The sequence below is a fragment of the Numida meleagris genome, chromosome 3 (genome assembly GCF_002078875.1).
Source record: "Numida meleagris isolate 19003 breed g44 Domestic line chromosome 3, NumMel1.0, whole genome shotgun sequence".
Classification (NCBI taxonomy): Eukaryota; Metazoa; Chordata; class Aves; order Galliformes; family Numididae; genus Numida; species Numida meleagris.
The window spans coordinates 106,405,192-106,424,671 of NC_034411.1; the positions used below are offsets into that span (position 1 = coordinate 106,405,192).

General features: G+C 51.2%; 1 protein-coding gene across 1 annotated transcript; it reads right to left on the minus strand.

Moving 5' to 3' along the window:
• LOC110396409 (angiopoietin-related protein 7-like) lies at positions 3,164-16,767 on the minus strand. The gene is made up of 8 exons (XM_021392024.1): positions 16,618-16,767; positions 13,520-13,571; positions 12,313-12,854; positions 7,901-8,123; positions 6,897-7,034; positions 5,798-6,014; positions 4,337-4,532; positions 3,164-4,010 (listed from the first exon to the last, which is right to left on the minus strand). Exons 1-8 carry the CDS (start codon positions 16,765-16,767, stop codon positions 3,864-3,866), a joined length of 1,665 nt encoding a protein of 554 aa, XP_021247699.1. The 3' UTR covers positions 3,164-3,863.

A 19,480-nucleotide genomic window follows, 5' to 3' on the forward strand; every position in this document is an offset into this window, starting at 1 on the left:
GGTCCCATGGCAGTGGGATTCAGTGTCAGCATTAAGGCACATCCCAGGAGACAATTCAGACCTTCCTGTGGAAGCAGTGATCGTGATCCTGGGTACCCATCACACTCAAGTGCAGCAGAAAAAAAGCCTGGACCATAAAGGGCCTTGCAAATAAAGGAGATGGAGTCGGTGTTGGTGTTGAGTTCACCATGGTTGTGTAACTGGTGGGTTATGAGTTAGCAAACCCACAAAAGCCACATGGGAGAGGACCTGGGGGCAGCAGAAGAGTTTGCTAAATCTGAGAAGGGAAGAAGAGCCACGGGCAAAAGGAATGGGTAAGATGCACAACTCTTGTACAGACAGCATCTGCAGGAGTCTAGATGCTGATCGCCAGCAGATTTGTAGGAGCTGTGTAAATCAACAGCAAATAACATGCTGCTTTGTTCAGTGCAGCATTTATTTTATTTTATTTTAACAAAAATAAAAATAACAAAGATGAAAATATATTGCTCCGCTCAGGGACTCTATGTCACAGACCACAACAGCATGTGCAAAGAGGGGCCTGAAGGGATGGAAAAAACATGGCACAACGGAAAGAGGCACCCATGCTGGGCTGAGGATGGAGGAGACAGGGAGACACTGAGGGAGCTCCCACCACAGAGCCTTAGAAAGGCCCCTAAATCTTTGAGGAAGGCAGTGGGGACATTGGGAGCAGAGCCAGGAGACCACAACATACTCTGAGGGGAAACCTGTGGGTGGTATATCTCCAATGCACTCAGCACGGTGACTTAGAACAGCTAATCTTCAGCTTCCCTATTCCTCCTCATCCCCAGAACTTTCTCCCCACTCAAGGTGTTTGTCAGACCAGCCTTAGGCTATGCACACCAAGGAGTTTTTGTTGACTTTGTTGTGTTTCTTCCACCCCAGTTCAGATGCCTTTCCCAGCCGTGGAGACCCGTGGAGCATGGACTGGTGATCTCCATCTCCAGTGGATGCACTGGGTCCCAGTTAATATGTGGATGGAAGCGCTTGCATTGACCCAAAACATCAGAAGGGAATTGTTCCAGGCCTTCTTCTGACTTAGGCAGCTGTGAGTCAAAATCATGCCAGATCATGTAGCTAGTCCCCCAGCAAGATGCACACAAAGTTCAACAGCAGACATGGCAACAACCAGCCACACGTGGGTCTGCAGGGCTACCCAGTGAGGGCAGCAAGGAACCAGCAGAGTGTCTGCCACTCAATGAGGCTCTGTTAGTACAATTTCCTGCCCCATCTCACTCTAGATAGCACTATAATTGGGCCAGCCAAATTAATGGGGCAATGATTAGCTTATGAATTGGAGAACAGGAGAAGGAGAGGAGATCACAGTCGTGAACTTTGCCCTGGCCCAAGGTATAGGGAACTTGGCCCTATTTCCTCCCATAGCATAGGACAGAAAGCACAGAGTTGTTGAGTGGGGTATGTTAAGGGTCTTGCTTAGCCATGCTGTTGTGTCTTGCCCAGAGCTTGGCAGCCAGTAGATGCCCAGACCAGAACCACGCTCTGTAAATTGCCTTCCTCCAGGGGAAGCCATGGGGCTGTCTGCCCTGTGCAGGGAGAGAAGCAGGAGATGTCTCCCACACTACATCCCCTCCAAGCTATGGGGCACGAGCACCCAGCAGTCCCAGTTTAGCCTTCTCTTTCTTCAGCAGAGCTGCTTTTGCCTCACTTCTCCTTCCTGGGTGGAACTCAGCTGTTCTCTGGATGGATCTGGGGCTTGCAGTGAAGAGACTCATGCTGCCTTTAGCTTTGTTGCGGTGCCAAAAATCTTCACCTCCCTATGCAGAGCTATTCAAAATACCTCCAGGCTTTCCTAATTGGTTCCTGAGAGCCATGCATCCTTTGGGTCCTGTGTCACACCTCCCACTCCTCATGTCTCTAATAGTCCAGGAATATGATGGCAGAAGATACCCTCACCTGAGTGTCATAGCCTCTCACCTGGGCATCCCACACCAAATATCTGAAGTCAGGTATGAAATCAAGTAAACAACACTGAGGTTGTGATCTTGGTGGCTGAAGGACAAGAACCTACTGACAGTGGTGACACTGACCTGGGGATCCAATTGTGTGAGAGGCGCTTGGACAACCCACTGGACTCTCCGTCAGGGTTGTGTCCAAAAGACCTAGTGCAGGTAAAAGGGAGACACTCACACCATTATATGAACAGGTGTGGGGAGGGAAGGACAGTAAAACTACACTTCAGCAGCAGTAGTGTGTGATTCTAAAGGTTTAACAAAGATGACTTTATGGTTGCATTTAATAATGTGTAAAATCAGATTTTAGATTAATGATGATGATATCATTCTTAGTTACCATGTGGCTTATTTCAGTAGTTTCTTAGTTTCTTAGTAGAATATTGCTTAATCAGTGGACATCATGGCCTGCAGTCCAAAGGTAGGGCCCTAAAGGGATGGTGCTAAGCAAGAAACTCGTGTCATGAAGCAAGGAATCTCTCTGTCCATCACTAGTAGTCCCCTGGTGCTCCCTGCACATGATGGCACAACAACGGCATAGAACATCCCATTGCCACTGCCAAACACCATCAGTCTTGGAAACAACTGCCATGGAAGGCTACCAAGGCAAACCACAAAGAGGGAATGAAAAATAATATTTCATTGTCATGGAGATATTCATTTTTAGGATGCTTGGAAGGTCGTTTTCCCATTGGACTTGCCCATGAAAGATAAGGCAAAATATAGTCCGGAACAGCACAAAAGCTGCAGGAGCCACCAGGGAGCCAAACAGGAGACAAGCAGTTGGGATAAACAGTGCTTTATCTTTGAACTCTTCCCAGTACATGAAACAGGAAAAAGGTAATTTAATTAAATATCACCAAACACAATAAGGTTACGGTCTCATCTTTTGATCCTGTGAAGGAAGGAGGCAAAGTCAGGAGTCTCGCTGCAAATACAAATGAAAAAAAAAAAAAAGGCCCTACAAAAATTAAAAGAGAACAATGACAAATCCTCTGTATCCAGAGTAAGGCAGTAACAGAAGTCTTAAAGTCATATCTAACCATCCCTGCAGACCACTTTTAAGGTGGGTAGAAAGTTCATCAGAAGTTCTTTGCCAGTGAAAGGGTGGAAAGGTGAAAACAGAATGGAAAATGGAAAACGCTCAACAATTTGATTTTTAAATCCTTTTATTTGGAGTGTAGTTATTGCAGCTAAATGATCCCTGCTAGAGAAGCGAGGACCACTGCAGACCTTCCTCCTATTTTGCCCATGAATCCATCTCTGAGCAATACACGTTGGGTCTCCCCACATCCCCAGGGCCGTCTTAGCACCTTGGACCCACCCTGGGACATCCCTGGGGTGACAATGGTGGATCTTCAGCACTAAATACACACGTGGCCACATGAACACAGAAACAGCCGAGCCCAGAGAGGTGCTCATCTTTTACAGAGCGAGAATTTGCCAGTCACACCCTATGTGGAAAATGCACATGAGATTCCTGGCCTGAAATTACTGTCGGATTTGCATCCAGAGCACTCAGCATCTCCATTCAACATAAGCTCCCATCACCCAGCCAAAACCAACATCCAGATTTGGGCTCGGGCACTGAGGAAGCCCAAGCCCACCAATAACTGCTGCTACCCAGAGAACCAGCAAGCTCCATGCTCATCTCTGCACAGCCATTCTCATCACCCACCTCCATGGCGTCAGAAGAGCTTTTATCCCCCAACCGCTTGCTGAAGGCCTTGACACTTCTGCTGTTGGTTCAATTCAGGAAGGATGCTGGGTCAGTTCCTTTGGGATCTCCAGTTTTTCCTCACAACAAGCTATTTCCAGCCTTCTGTTCCCAGCATTCACTCTTAGGTGGATTGAAGAATGTCCATGGCTCCTTCATGGGGAGATGTGGGGCCGGAAAGTGCGTGGTCGAATCATCATGACGACCTTCTTCAAGGAGTAGTAGTCTGTGTCCTTCCATGAGTACCACACAACGCCATCCGGCCCGAGGACCTTGCGGTTCTTAATGGAGTATCGGCCACCCTGGGACACGGAGAAAGAGAGATGGTCGGGCATGAGAAATGCGTGGAAGTGTCATCCGGATGGGAGCATCCGAAAACAGATTGCTCTGAAACGCTGAGCAAAGAGCTTAACGGCAATGCAGTGACAAGAGCATGTAAAGCTCAACATTTTTCAAATGCTCCCAATGGAGACGGCATTTCAGGTCGCATGAATCACCCACACTGCGAGTTTCCATCGCGCAGTGCCAAGCCACGGCGTGCAGAGGTGTCTTAATGCTCGTGTCTGGCCCATGGCACTGAAAAAGCACTTTGTATGCTAACACCTGGCTCCTTGTCTCTGTGCCTCACCTTGTAGTACACCCCGTTGAGGTTGGAGAAGAAGCACTGGTGGTACCACCAGCCCCCATGGGAGATCTCAGCGCAGATGTTCCCCGAGTCGGGCGTGCTGAAGCTCCTCTTGTTGTGGTACCAGGCGAAGGAATCCTCCACTGTCCCACTGAACCCATCCACATGCAGGCGGTAAGAGTTGGCCTCGTCCTCAATGCTGCAAGCAAAGGATGCAGGTGGGGAATGCAAAGCCTGCATTCCTGGTGGGGACACCAAGCAAACATCGAGCTGCTCTGGCCATGATCCCCGCTGTGATTCATCACGTCTAAAAGCCAAAGACATTGTATTTCTCTATTCTGTGGGATGTGCATGCTTTTGTCGTGATTCAGGGCAACTCTTATAGGTCTGAGCTGGGCAGGCTGTGACTCTAAAACCACAATAAAGGGCTTCAGCAGCTTTTGCAAGACAGTCCCCTAATTACACAGTACTGCCTCCTCTCCACAAAGCAAGCATCCTATTCTTCACCTACACTGAGATAATTAGTAATTTGCACTGGGATAGCAAGGACTGAATATAAGCTTGTGGAAGGGCTGTGGAAGGGTTGAAGGTCACTGCCATTGCACATGGCATCTGATGAGAAAGGTCAGGGGGACCATTCAGAGCACATGTTTGATGGCAGAGGATGCTCCAAGGCACTTTCAAGCAATGTTTTGTTTTGTTATTAACTAGATTTAGCTATTTTGGTGTCTATTAAAGACCACAAGCTCCAAATGTTCCGTGCTGCCTTGCACACCCTCCCATGGCAGGCTACTCCACAGCCACCCACAACCATTTCCAGCAGAGAGAAGGAAATATTTCGTCTGGGATAGCCACCTGATCACTCCTGCTTAAGAAAGGATGTGGCTGATGTGGTATGGGTAATACAAACACCAGAGGAGGGAAAATGCTGCAGACACTGAAGAACATTAAGTCAGACCCAACAGGTAAAAGTCATGAATACAGGGAGTAAAAATAAAAATACAACTCCAAAGAATGGAGGTCTTGGAGAACATGCCCAGAAAGACCATGGAATTCAAGCCACTGCTTTCGACATAGAAATTGGTAGTTTGAGCAGAAACACCTCTAAGCTGCAGGGGACTGTCCCACAGTGGGGTTCCCATGCCTGAAGGTCTTATATAATCATGGAATCATACAGGTTGGAAAAGACCTTTAAGATCAAGTCCAACCATCCACCTACCACCAGTACTGCCCACTGACCATGTCCTTCAGTGCCACATCTTCACATTCCTTGAACGCCTCCAGGGACGGTGACCCCACCACCTCCCTGGGCAGCCTGTGCCACTGCAGCATCGCTTTTTCGGAGAAGAAATGTTTCCTAGCATCCAACCTGAACAAAACTTGAGGACATCACCTCTTGTCCTATCATTCAGTGTCTTCTGGCACTGAACCATTTGCATCTACCAAGAACCAGAGAAGGCCTACCTGAAGATCTGGTAGAAGGCGTGCTTGTGTTTGTTATTCCAGTCCTCCAGGTCAATGCGTAGAGAGTAGTCTCCCTGACTCGTTATCTTGTGGATGTTCTCATTGCCCAGCCAGAACTCACCATTCAGGTCCCCAAAGCCCTCCCTGTACTCATTCCAGGTCCTATTGAAGTCAACTGACCCATCCTGACGCTTCTGGATGACTGTCCAGCCCCCACCTGCCAGGGAAGAAAGCAAAAGGGGAATGTCTGTGAGTCCCAATGCCAGCTCACGGTGACACCTTTGAGGACCCATCTGTAGGTGTCTCCTGAAGTATGGAGATTGTTATGTACTGTTCCTGCTGCACCACTGAGGCGCACGAGCTCTCTTCCAGTATTGTCTCACTGTCTCCATCTGCTCTTCCATCTGTCCAAATCCCTCTCTCCTCTCTCATTTTATTCCAGCATTGTAAGATTTAGGAAGGGACTGGGGCCGTGTTTTCATTTGCTGTTTGTACAGGCTGTCACCCTGTGGTGTCCAAGGTTGTGGTGATGGCCATGCAAATGATAGTAATGACATAATAGAGATCACATTGTCTGAACAGTCTGCTTCTTAACGAGCACTTGTATCCCAAAGCTGCCATCACCTGTAGATCCTTTGAGCTAATGTTCCCCATAGGCAAGCTGCCTACATGTAGGCAGTCAAACCACTCCCATGTGACACTCCAGCATGGGATGCACTGATGTGACACATCCATCCTACCCAGAGCAGATCCATGGGGCAAGGAACTCACCATCCACCATCACATTTCCCTGCCAGTTAGCATTATTCTTACAAAGCGTAAGTATTGTAAATTAATTTTGTGAGTAAGTTTGTGCCTAGGGGTGACAGTGACATGCTCTGCATAGATAACTAGATAATCAAGGCTCTGGGAGGTCATAGTATCTGATTTGAACTATTCCTCCAAACCCCTTATTTCACCACTAGAGTGGCTGAGACCTTCTGGAGATGCTGCTCTCACTGACCGTAATATAACTCTCCAACAGCTCAGGTAAGACACAACTCTGAGATTAGGCAGCCCCCACCCAGAGCTTTGCTGGAAGATGGTGTTGGTGCAGTACCTTCGGTGTCCATTTCACACAACACTTCAATGGGCATCCCTCCGACAGAGGGCATGATACTGTAGATCCCGGATCGCCGGAGCCCATTGTAGTAAACGGAAGCGCAGTCAATGGGGCAGTTCCTGACATGCCTCATTTCTGAGCGAGAAAGCAGAGAGATGTGATGTTCAACACACAACTTGAATAAAGGGGAACGTAACCCAACCCAGCATCGTTTCATGCCATCATAAATGCAGAGCCTGACAAAAATCCTGAATTTGGGATTGTGTTGAGTTATTAAGATGGATCCCAACTCTACATGCATGGGTGTAGACGTGAAACCCAACACTTCTCCACGCCCTGGTTCTTACTCAGAAAGGAGCACGGGGCATGGAGGCACTTGGAAGCCAGTCCTGCTGGAACTGTTCCCATTGTCTCAACCATGATATGAATGGCCCAAAGAGCTTTACACAAGCGCAATGGAAAAGTCTCAGACTAGTTGGCTCAGGGGGAAGTAACACGCCTTTCCCCCTGACGTCACCAGCTCAGATCGGATCAAGGTTGGTAGGTGAAAGCCATTAGTGGCTCCTGCGTGTGCAGCACATGAGTCATCCGATGGATGCTCCTCGCCGGAAAGGCAGACACTGGCTCCTTTCAGCATTTAAAGAGAGATGATAAAAAAATGGAGATTGACTTTTTACGTGCTCTGATAAGGACAGGACAAAAGGTTTGAAACTAAAAGGGGAAATTTAGATTAGATGTTAGGAGGAAATTCTGTACTCAGCGTGGCGAGGCCCTGGCACTGCTGCCCAGAGAGCTGTGGGTGCCCCAACCCTGGAGGTGCTCAAGGCCAGATTGGATGGGGCCCTGGGCACCCTGATCTGGTGAGTGGCAAAAGACTGGTGGTTTGGAACTGGATGGGCTTTAAGGTTTCTTCCAACCCAAACCACTCTGGGATTCTGTGATATAAAGCCTTTTCCCCACTCCGGGAATGTGAATCCCCCACCCCGGCACCTCCCCATCACCTGGCCGCTCCATCTCCTCCTGCAGCCTCATCTCGGCAGGGCCAAGGCACGTGGGGTTGCGCCAGACCCAGTCGGTCAGCACGGAGATGTTGTTGATCTGCGCCTGCATGTCGTACAACAGCGTGGCCTGGATGTGCTGCAGGGTGCTGGCCTCGCTGTACCGCTGCTCCAGGTCCTGTACCCGCTGCTCCAGGCTGTGGTTCCGCCCAGCCGCCTCTTCGTGCTGCAGATAGGGTTACACATGGGTTGGGAGGATGTGCTGATGGCCTCACCCTCACTCTGCAGCCCCCAGCCCGTTGCAGGACCCACAACCTTGCTATTCCCCAGCTTCGGTGGAAGCAGGATGCACATGGGCAAGCCTGGAGCAATGCCAGAACAGTGCAAGCAGATGGGATTTCTCCCCAGATATCTTCCAGCCTGCATCCCCACCACCACTAGGTTTGCCTTCTGAAACATTTTCCAGATGCAGTCATGTGAGAAGTGCTCTCCTGCCTTGCTCGGTGCTCCTCCCTGCCCATTAGGTGGCAGAGCAGGCTTTAGGCAGCCCCTCCAAACCCTGCAGCAGCCAGGCTGAAATACCCTCCCTCCCCCTGCACCACCCATCCCTTTGAGGTCTGGCAGCCCCCAGCCCTCTACCTGCCCTGCAGGCATGCTGCTTCTCCCCCAGCATCCCCTTTTCCCCTCCTGCCCTGCCCGGGTGTCCCCATGCTGTGACAAGGGATGCTCTGCCGGCACAGCTGAAGCGGAACCCTGTATCACGGTCATCTCCCCAACAGCATCACCCTAAAGGCATGCCCAGCTGCCTACAGAACCACAGCGGGTGTATTTCCTTCAGCTGGGAGTGGGTTGTGCAGCCAGAGGGTGTTTTCTTCACAAGCACCTGGCTCACAGCTCGGTCCCTGTCACCCACAGCTGCCAGTACACATCTCAAATTGCAGTTCCCAGGAGATGGTACAACACTGCAGGTTATGGTACTGATAACTCAAGGTAGCATCCTTCCCAGTGCCACCCAAGCATTGCCAGGCCCTGGAAACATGCCCGCCCATGCACTGCCCATGGGATTCCAAGCAGCCAGACAAGTAGTGGCAGCAAACTGGGAATTACGGCGTGCAACGACGTGGTGCTTTCCTTATCAGGACTGCAACATCTCTGTCTCTCCCATACATCAGCTCTGCTCTGCGAGCTGTGACCGACACCAGCAGCCTGCACCCACACACCAGCTCTGTGAGTAAACCCGTGATGCTTCCTCCCAGACAGTGGCTGGGTTTTTGTGGGACTCATCCTGCTCTGTGCATGACCCAAAGTTGTAGGGCTGCTCACCTCAACAGGTTTTGCTCCATAATGAGGAAAAGAGGCAGAGAAGGGACCACTCGTTCTGACCCATTTTGGTGTCCCTGTTATGGTGGGAGGAGCTGCGAGCTGCTCTCCATCACCTCGGGATGCGGAGCTCAGAGAGATGTCTCCGCTCGGATGGACAAGCCCACGCCAAGCTCCAGGAGAAAGACCGATGGCAAACCAGCAGGAGGTGATTCATGATGGTGGATTAAGGGAGCAGCAGCTCCTCAGTGGGAGGAAGGGATGCGGAGTGGGCTGGGTGGTGGGCATGGGGGGGAATCAGGGTGACTGCAAAGCCACTTGCAATTGCTCAACCAAGGTCTGAAACCCCCTGCAAATGGCCCAAAGGGGCCTCAAAAATCCCAGAGGCCATCCCCTCTGCAGTGTGGCTGTACCTTGGCCACACTGTTCTCAAAGTGTGACCTTCCTGGGGACACATCAGCGGGGCTGGGGGCTGCTTGAGGATGCCTATGTGCACACTGCAACCCTTGGCTCTCCATGTAGGGTGAGGAGCCCAGCAGCACTCCACACATGGTATGTGTGACTTGGGGTTGAACTCGGTGATCTCAGAGGTGTTTCCCAACCTGAATGATTCTATGGTTCTGTGATTCTATGATTCTAAGATAAGTGAGTGATAGGAGAGACAACAAGGAAGAGCAGATGGGAGACGAGTGCTGAGTGTGGAATTGAAGAGGGTCCAACTGAACCCTGCAGTAGATAATGATATAGAGAGGTCATTATCATGGGCTTGTGGGATTGTGCAAAACTTGTTATGAGGTGTTGTATGTGAGAAAAAGAGGAGGAATCAGGGTGGATAGAGGGGAATAAGCATAGGAAAATAGAGAAAGAGGGAGTTCAAAGAGTTTGGACATATGTGAGTGGGTCAACAGTCCATGTCCTGGTCTCTGTGTGAGTCTAACTGGAGTGACATGGGCCATAGGGTTCACAGTTATATGTCACAGTGTCTGTGTCTTCGCATGTGAATGAAGTCTGAACACCAGCAACTGGGAAAATCTGGCAGTGTTTGTATTTCCCCAGCAAATTCATCTATTCAGGGAGGAGGAATAGGATGGGGCCATCAGGACCTTTGTTTTATGTGAGTTCTGATGGTGATGTCCATCTTGGTATGTGCAGGACTGTTCCATATCTAAGCTCTTCCAAGCACAGAATTATAGAATCACAGAATCATTCAGGTTGGAAAAAACACCCAGGATCACCCAGTCCAACTCCAGCCCATCCCCGCCATGCTCACTGACCATGTCCCTCAGTGCCACATCTCCACAGTTTTTCATAGAATCATAGAATCCTTAGAGTTGGAAGGGACAATTAAAGGCCATCTAGTCCAACTCCCCTGCAATGAACAGGGACACCACAGCTAGATCAGGTTTCCCAGGGCCTGGTCCAGGTCTCCAGGGATGGGGCATCAGCCACATCTCAGGGCAACCTGTGCCAGTGCCTCACCACCCTCACTGTAAAAGGCTTTTTCTTTATATCCAACCTAAATCTACCCTTTTTAAGCTTGAAACCATTTCCCCTTGTTCTATCACCACAGACCCTGCGAAAGAGCCTGCCCCCTTCTTTCCTGTAGCTCCCCTTTAGATACTGACAGGCCGCTCTCAGCTCTCCCCGCAGCCTTCTCTTCTCCAGGCTGCACAGCCCCAGCTCTCTCAGCCTGTCCTCATAGGAGAGGTGTTCCATCCCTGGGATCAGTTTTGTGGCCCTTCTCTGGATGCTCTCCATCAGGTCCATGTCTCTCCTGTACTGAGGACTCCACATCTGGATGCAGTGCTCCAGGTGAGGCCTCACAGTGCAGAGCAGAGGGGCAGGATCGCCTCCAGGGACAGTGACCCCGCCACATCCCTGGGCAGCCTGTGCCAATGCACCATCACTCTTTCTGAGAAGAAATTTTTCCTAATATCCAATCTGTTGTTCATTTCAGAGCTTGGAAATGAAGACTAGATTAATAGCCTAAACACTGGGGAAATATTTTGTGCACCCATCTCCCTCCTTGGCTCTGAGCTGGAGAGCTCAGTGAAGAGCTACAGCTCTGGGTAGAACAGTGTTTTGAGGCTGATGTGAGGAGCTGGGACTGGGTAAGAAAGGGTTGAACAGTCCTAAGGGACTGGATGTCACCAGGGCATGGACATGAGAAGTGAGGGCTGGAAGATCTGTTCCGGTGTGAGGAGAAAGGGGAAAAGAGGAGAAGGGGTGAGTGAGATCTCCCCACGTGGGACACAATGGTGGGTGCAGAAGAGAGCTTCAGTCTGCATGAGGGAAACATCATGGTCCCAAGGGGCAGATGGCAAGGGTGACCACAGTACCCGAGAGACACAGATTTGGGTCTCTCACGGAGACCCGCAGTTGCAGGTATCTGGCATATGGCAAAACAATGACTCATGCCCTGCATGGGGCAGATGAGAAGGTTTTGTGGAAGGAGGTATGGAAACAAAGCCCCACATGAGTGCACAAAGCCTGGGAAGGGGAAGCCTTGCAAAGAGGGAGCCCAAGGGAAGGGTGCAGGCAAGGAGGAGACAAAGCCAAACAGTGAGTGAGTCACTCCGGTTCTTAGAGCCAGACCATATCAGACCTCATCTCTCCCAAAGACAAGAGTTGTTTACAACGCAGTTGTTGAGTTTTACACAATGTGCTTCCAGCCAAATTGTTCATCACTGACCACAGTTCTCTGACCTGTGTTAAACAGGGAGCTCAGCCCTGGACACCTGGGATCTGGTTCAACCCTGGCCTCCCCAGGTGTGTTTCCTTCCTGACCACCTAAGATTTCAGCTCCAGTTGGTTTTGTCCATGGGCAATGGGATGAATCAGCAACTCCAACCCATTCTAGGCAGGCTCAGAGGTGGAGGTCTTCCTCCTCCCACAGTGGGCCTATGGATAAAACACCAGAAGGTTTGTGGCTCATGATAAAAGAGATTAGCCCTGGAAGGCTTCTGAGCTGGCACAGTAAGAGGGGTTTAATGGATATCCCAACGTGTGGTCATAACAACACTATGAGCTTCCCAGTATCCTCTCCCTGCAACCAGAAGCACCACACAGAGGGGACCTGCCAAGGACAGCTTTACCTGGAGCTCCAGGACCTTGATGCGATGTCGGTGGTTTCTCAGCTCCTCCTGCAGCTCTGAGATCAGCTCCCGCAGCTCCAGGATCTGCTGCTTGCGTTCCTCATTCTCATGGAGCCAGTAAGACACCTCATCAGTGCAGCGAAACATGTCTGGGCACCGCTGCTCATCCCCCTGTGGTAGCGTGGCCACGATCTTGCAGCGGCCATTGGGCAGCACCTGGTTGCTGTACTCTCCACACTGAATCAGGCCTGTGCCCTCCTGGGGACCTTCATTGTCACCGTACGCTGCAGGCAGGGATTTTGGCAGCGAGGGGACACTCAGTGCGGCCAGGAAGAGAAGAGACAGCCAACGTGCCTCAGCAGAGCCAGTGCTGGGGCAGAGCTCCATCAGGATGCTGAAGAGAGTACCCAGAGATGGCCCTGTCACCACCTTGGACAGGGCTTTATGTCTACGGAGGACCACGCATTGGGAGGTGTTGCCTTTCTGAGCATCCCGCTGCTCCGACACTCTTTGAAATGTGGAGCAGAGCTGGTAGAATGGAGCTGGTAGAAGAATGAGCAACCAAATCAACCCAGTACAACACAACTCAGCCCAACCCAACCTAATCTGATCCAATGCAGCACAACCCAAACCAATCCAATCCAACCCAATCAAACCAAATTCAACCCAATGCAGTCCAGTCCAGCCCAATCCAAACCAATCCAATCCAACCCAACCCACCATGCTGTCCTCCATTCAGCATATCAAGGTCTGACACCTTCCTGGCCCCCCCCCAGCCACCTCTTTTGCACCCCAGGGACTCAGGACATGGATTCGAGGCTCTCCCCATGACTGAGACAATCAACACAATATCTGGGCAGGGTTAGACCTCCAACTCATCCCTAGGGGAGGCTGGATGGCCTTGCTTGAGTCAGTGTTTCCCCATGGCTGTGGATTGATCAACCCAGCTGGCTTCAAGTCCAAGAGTGGATGGTGGGATGCTGACCCTGCCACCATCTGTGTGAGACAAATATGTGACTTTGTCTCTTTATCCAGAGAAATCAGCCAGAGCTGTCTAACACTGGGGCTCCCCACCAGGCCACCAAACTGCAGCTCTGCTCCGCAGCTTTCTCCCCACCAAAAACCATCCCCACCCCATCCTTCTGGAGGTGGAAATGTAGCAGGTTGGCACCCCTTGGCACCCCATGCCCATGGTGCTGGCACATACCTTCACAAGGGCTGCTTCGGTGCTCCGGCAGCAGGCAGTGAGCAGGGACTGTCTGCGGGAAGTGGGGTGAGCGTCGGGGGCCGCTGGGCACTGATTCCCCCTGATCCTATCACTGCACTATTAATAGGGCCAAGAGAGCCACCAGACTCAGACAGAGCACAAGAGGGAGGAGCATGGGTCCTGGCGTGACCTTATCAGCACACAGGGGATTAAGCCAACATCTCGGCAGGAGGGCATGGCTCCTTGCTCATAGAACCCCCATTCCATCCTCATGAGGAGTTCTGGGTAGAGAGCTGGCTCATCCTATCTTCCAGCAGCCACCTGTCCCATGTTAGCATTTCAGGATGGCAGAGGACCCCCATACTGTGGCTGGAGGCTTGGGGTCTGGAGCAGCTCCATTTATTGTATTCCCTAGCCCAGGGACTTCACTTCTGCAAAAAGCGTTCCTGCTCTCCGGGCTTTCTTTCTGCACTGCATACAAACCCTGTCAACTGCATGCATCCATTTGTGTGCATCTCTCTGGAGGGAATGGGCAGTTCTGATCTTTCTGCTTCTCCATGGGAGCAGGAAGATTAATAAACTAACCAGTTATAAATGTCAACAGACTTGCTTAATTAAACATTCTGATCATTCTGCTGCAAGAATGTAAGCCAAAACCAGAAATTCCCATTTTGGACAAAAGCGTTGGGCTTTCTTCATTTCGTGAAAAGAGTTTCCAGATGATGTTCACAGGCTTATCCTCACAAAGGAGATGCTTAGATGGCCTCCACAAGAAGAGAAATTGTCTGAAGAAGGGCAGATTCTTCAACAAACATCTGCTCAAATGGTTTGGAGGGGAATTAAATCTCATGAGTCCTTCAAATGCTGTGGGAGGGTCCTTTGGAGGACTAGTCACCTCTTGAGCACACATCTCCTGCAGCACTGGTGTCCCCAACGAGGCTGGGAGGACGCATTGCCTGCACCAACAGTGGCATTTATTTGAATACAAATCAAGAAGTTTGGCTCTAGGAGACATCCCCCTGGGAGGAAAGTTCCCTGCATACACCTAGCCCATGGCATCGCACTGAGGACTGTGAGCATCTTCCCTCTCTGGAGAAAGGAATGGTCCTGAGTGGGGATATAGAAATGGAGCCATTTTATCCCCCCAGAAATATAGGTCCCAGAGCTGAGAATCATGTGCTTAATGGGAAAATGCTACCTTGGCAGGTATCAAGAGCATCCCACTGGTCTTCAAACGAATATGGAGACTATCTGCTGCTGCCATTTGGGCTGCTTCCCTTCATTGCAACAGCAAATCCCACCATGAGAGCCGCTACTCTGCTGCCCAGATGTGGACATTCTCCCTCCAGAGCCACCCCAGGAGAGAATCAGGGTGCTGCGGCAGGATGGGATGTGATGGTAGGATTCCTATTGATGTGGTTTAGTAGACTAGGGATGTGGTTAGTGGGCGTGGGGATGGGTTGATGGTTGGATTTGAGGATCTTCGTGTTTTTTTCCAACCTTAATAATTCTGTAATTCCATGGTAGTAATGGGACAAATCACATCCCCACAGCCAACTCCTTATGGGGCAGTCCTGTGGCAGGATACCAAGGGAAACATTTCTCTCTCAAACCCCAGCTGAGAGCTCCTCCAGTATGATTAGCTAAAGACCGGCTTCTCTTCATTGCACTCGAGTGGATGAACATTTAATGTGCCTGTTGATAATGCAATCCATTATCCTCATCCCACTGGTCCCACTGCGGGGCCGGAGGTGGAGGGGAAAGCGAGCCAGAGCGGGGATAGAGCCGGGCACATCCAGGCCTTTGTGTGGCCACTCAGGAGCCACTTTCCCCATAAATGTTTGGGCTCCTAAATGGATCTCACCTCCCCTCCCCCAGACCCTTCGCCTTTCATTTCTTTTCCCCATTATACTCGGAAAAAAAGTCATCCGGATCATTAGCGTCAGAGGCGGAGATGGGTGCTGAGTGCCACATGGACATGGTGAACAAACATTTCATTCAATGCCCCTTGAGTGCCGTTTAGCTCAAGGCTGCTCCTTCACAAAGGGAGACGTGAAAATGGGCCCTGCACGAGGCTGCGGAGCGGCCGGCAGCCGGGCAGGGCTGCGCTGGAGCTGCCTCTTCAGGGAGACAAAGCGCAGCCATTTCAACTGCCTTCCATTGATGTCTGAGCTCTTGGGGAGCATTTAGTGAGGAGGGAAGAGGGAAGGGAGGGGGGGAGGAATTCAGTGGGAGCCCAGGAGATGTGCATAGTCATAACCACAAAGCTCTGAAATGCCCAAGGTTGAGCTCACTGCCCCCAGCATCCTTTCCACATTCGTGGATATACGTCAGCTGCCATCCCTCCAATGGCACAGGGTCAACTGAAGCCAACACCTGGCACTCCTTGGCCAACTCTCTCAAAGAATCACAGGATCATTCAGCTTGCAAAAGGCCTCTAGGATCATCAAGTCCAGCCTCAACCCATCTCTACCAGGCCCACTGACCATGTCCCTCAGTGCCACATCTCCGTGTTTCTTGAACCACATCTACACACTCCCAAAGCCATCGATGCAGACAGCACATTAAGAAGATGCTGCTGAAGGCCCTTCTGCATGCTTGCTGTGAAGGGCAGCATCATGAAGCCTGGGCCACCACCACGTCTTCTTCTCAATCCTCCCTAACACATGCTGTTCCTGTGGGCAGCTCCTGCGCTTCCTGCTCCATCCCAAATTCACATCCTTGTAGAAAGAGCAGTGGATGGGGCCATGCGGATCAAATCATCCAGGTTCAGTCCGCGTACTGGAGGTCCCTAATTCTGGCAACATCCATGACAGAGGCCCCCCTCCTCTTTGGGCAACACAGCTGAGAATGATCACAGCTTGGACAAGTGCCACACTCATTTCTCCAGGACTTGAGGTCCCCCCTGTCGCTGCCCATGTCCTGCAGACCTGCTGAGCCCATGGCCAGCCTCTGACACCCCACAGTGTGCAGACATCACTCTTTGAGGAGGAAATATTAAAAAAAAAAACCACCATACTTTTCCATTTCTCATTCCTATCCCATGGAGCAAAGAAATCCCCTGGAGAATCCCCAAATCCAGCATCCCCTGACCCTACCTTGGCCTCTTGGCAAGGATAAACAAACCAGCCCAGCTCAAAGCAGGCAATGCAGACCTGGAGCCACTTCGGAGCAGTGTCCCAGGGCTCTCCCAGCCCCCCAAACACATCCTTGTCCAGCCTCAAACCCGGTGCCAGGACTGAGGACATGGTCAGCATCACTATCCTTGCAGATTTGCCACCCAAGTGCCACCCAGCCTGCCGTGGTGCTGAACAAGAGATCACGGTGTGCTGCCACAGCAGCTTTGCCATCAGCCTTGCCGCTAGCTTTGCCACTGACTTTGCCATTGGCTTTGCCAACAACTTTTCCTCCTGGCCCCCACTGCAGAGCCATGCAGCTGGCATCACCTCAGCCACCAGCACTGGCTTTGAGCACTCTCCCCATGCTCAATCTGAGTACTAGCTGGGAGCAGACAGGAGTGGGATGGAGACAGGGCTGGGTACAATTTGAATGCAGAAACATGATGTGAGAGCTGAGTTGGAGGAAGAAAGCCCCTGCCGGGCTCCTAAACCCTACCCGCAGCCAGATTCCCCCTAAGAAGCTGTAATCCCTCTTAGGGGCACGGGCAGTAATCAGGGATTTGGCTCCAGGCGTGCAAACGTGTGTGAGCACAGGGCAAAGCGTGCAGGCACGTGCATGCATTGCAGCTCTGTTGTGCCTGGTAAGCGTATGTCTGCAGGATGCAACCAGCTCCAAAAGGAGAAGAAAGGCAGCAGGAATGAGAGAATAAATTATGTAATTGGGCAAAATACGTAAGTGGGCAATTTGGCGTCTCTGACTCCATCTCACCCAGTTTTCCACCCAGGATGGCCCTGCCCCGGGCTAACCCAGCATTGCAGAGAACAGGACAGCTCCAAATGCAGGAGCTGAAGTGAGCTGAGTTCAGTCTAAAAGCAAAGTGCAGTAGTTAACGACTGCCTTCTGTCATTATCAGCTGCTGGACTGGAGCGAGTGGCACCTTGTATAAGGCTTCCCACACAGCAGGCTGTCTTGCTCCCCACCCTTTTGCACGGATTCCCATCACTGCTGAGGAACCAGCAGGTCATCAAGGTCCATTGGGAGCTGCTCAGAGATGCAGAGCATCCTCTCAAACACTTCAGAGCCTCACATACCTTCATTTGCCTCTTCCTATCCGAGTGCCCAAGTGCCTTCATGCTGACTTCAATCCAGTGACCTCAGGAGCAAGAGGCTGGTGGTGGGATCCCAGCCCCTTCCAAAGCTACACTTGCTTTGATAGTGAGGATGTGGCCAAGCACCACCATTTTCCTCCAAGAGCAAAGCGCGCAGTTTGCATATCAATGTGTGTGCTCAGGAGTAATCATCTCTGTATCTGCTCCCAGAAATGTCCTAATCTTATGGAGGAACCAGCAAAAGAGCCACCAGGTCAACCCTGTAAAGCATTGCAAGAAATCTCAAGCCTGAGATCATTGGGATGGGGATGACCCAGCAGCACAGAGCACCAGGCTGCAAGGCAGAGACATGACACAGGAAGGACGTGGTTCTGGGCATCACTACGTGGCTGTCAGAAGGCCCTTACAAGCCCCAGCACCACTGTTCACAGCCTGGCAGGATTTGAACACAGCTGTGAAATTCACACCGCAGCCCAGAACTCATTTGCACAGAGGTGCGACTTGTTCAGCAAATTAAAATGGAAAGGCCAGAAATCATGTGGCCGATGAGCTGCTCACCTGCACATGGGGACAACAGCATGGCAAATCCACCAGCCCTTGCTCAAGGCATCTCAAAAGTCAGCCTCCAGCCTTGCTGCGTCAACTATTGGCACAGGCTGCCCAGGGAAGTGATGGAGTAGTTGTCCCTGGAGGTATTCAAGAAGTGTGGAGATGTGGCACTGAGGTTTCGTGGGCATGGTAGGGGTGGATTGGGGTTGGACTTGGGTTGATGGTGGTCTAAAAGGTCTTTTCCAGCCTTAATGATTCTGTCATTCTGTGAGTAGGCATGGTGGTGGTAGGTCAAGGGTTGGACTGGATGGTCTCAAAGGTCTTCTCCATCATTAATGATTCTGTAAGTGGCCATGATGCTGATGGGTTGGGGTTGGATTTGATGATCTTAGAGGTCTTCTCCAATCTTTATGATTCTATGGATCATGTCTTGCTGCTGGTGATGTTACCCAAGAAAAGAACCAGCCCCAGCTCTATGAATGCTCAGGCAAGAGCACCCTCAGTAGGTCTTTGAGGATCCCACCATGGCCATAAATCCCCACAGGAGGTGCAAGGGGACAGAGCTCTGCTCAGTGGTGCCCAGGACAACCCCGAGGCACAGGGCACAGCCTGGAGCCCAGGAGCTGCCCCTCAGCAGCACTGCTGTGTTGGGTGGGTGCCGGAGCCCTGGCACAGGGAGCAGAGGTGGTGGGGACTCCTCCTTGGGGATCTTCCCAACCCCTGACTGTGGTGCTGGGAACCCCACCATCCTGAGGCTCTGGGGTTCTGGGAGGTGCCATAGGGAGCTCAGAGGATGGGCTCAGACTGAGCTTTGAGGGCTGTGCCAAAGCTGGTGAGTGTGGAGGCATTCTTCATCCCAACGCCTCAGCTCAACAAAGTTTCTCTATTTCCTAAATAGATTTCTTCCTTATAAAAATAACCAGCTCAGAGAGGACTAATGAAGATGAAAGAGCATTTGAAGTGGGAATCATAGCTCCTTTTTGGCCATAAAGCATTCAGCATAGCTCTCTGTCATGAAAAAATATTGCATAGCAGGGGATCTGCCAGGGAGGGCGGAGGCAGACAATGCAGTTATGGGATATGGATTGCTTGTGCCACAGAGGTCTCCCAGATTTGGGAAGGACTGCGGGTCTGGGCAAGGCATGAAGCAAATTGAAATGCTGGAGCTGGTGAAAGGGAACTC

Bases quoted from the DNA above. Each gene is read 5' to 3' on its own strand.
- LOC110396409 (XM_021392024.1), bottom strand. From the start codon at position 16,767: ATGTCCTCAGTCCTGGCACCGGGTTTGAGGCTGGACAAGGATGTGTTT. The intron at 8,124-12,312 runs GTAAAGCTGTCC...CCCTATCTGCAG, and splicing joins TCAAGGTCCTGGAGCTCCAG to CACGAAGAGGCGGCTGGGCG. The intron at 7,035-7,900 runs GTGATGGGGAGG...TTTCTCGCTCAG, and splicing joins GGAGGAGATGGAGCGGCCAG to AAATGAGGCATGTCAGGAAC.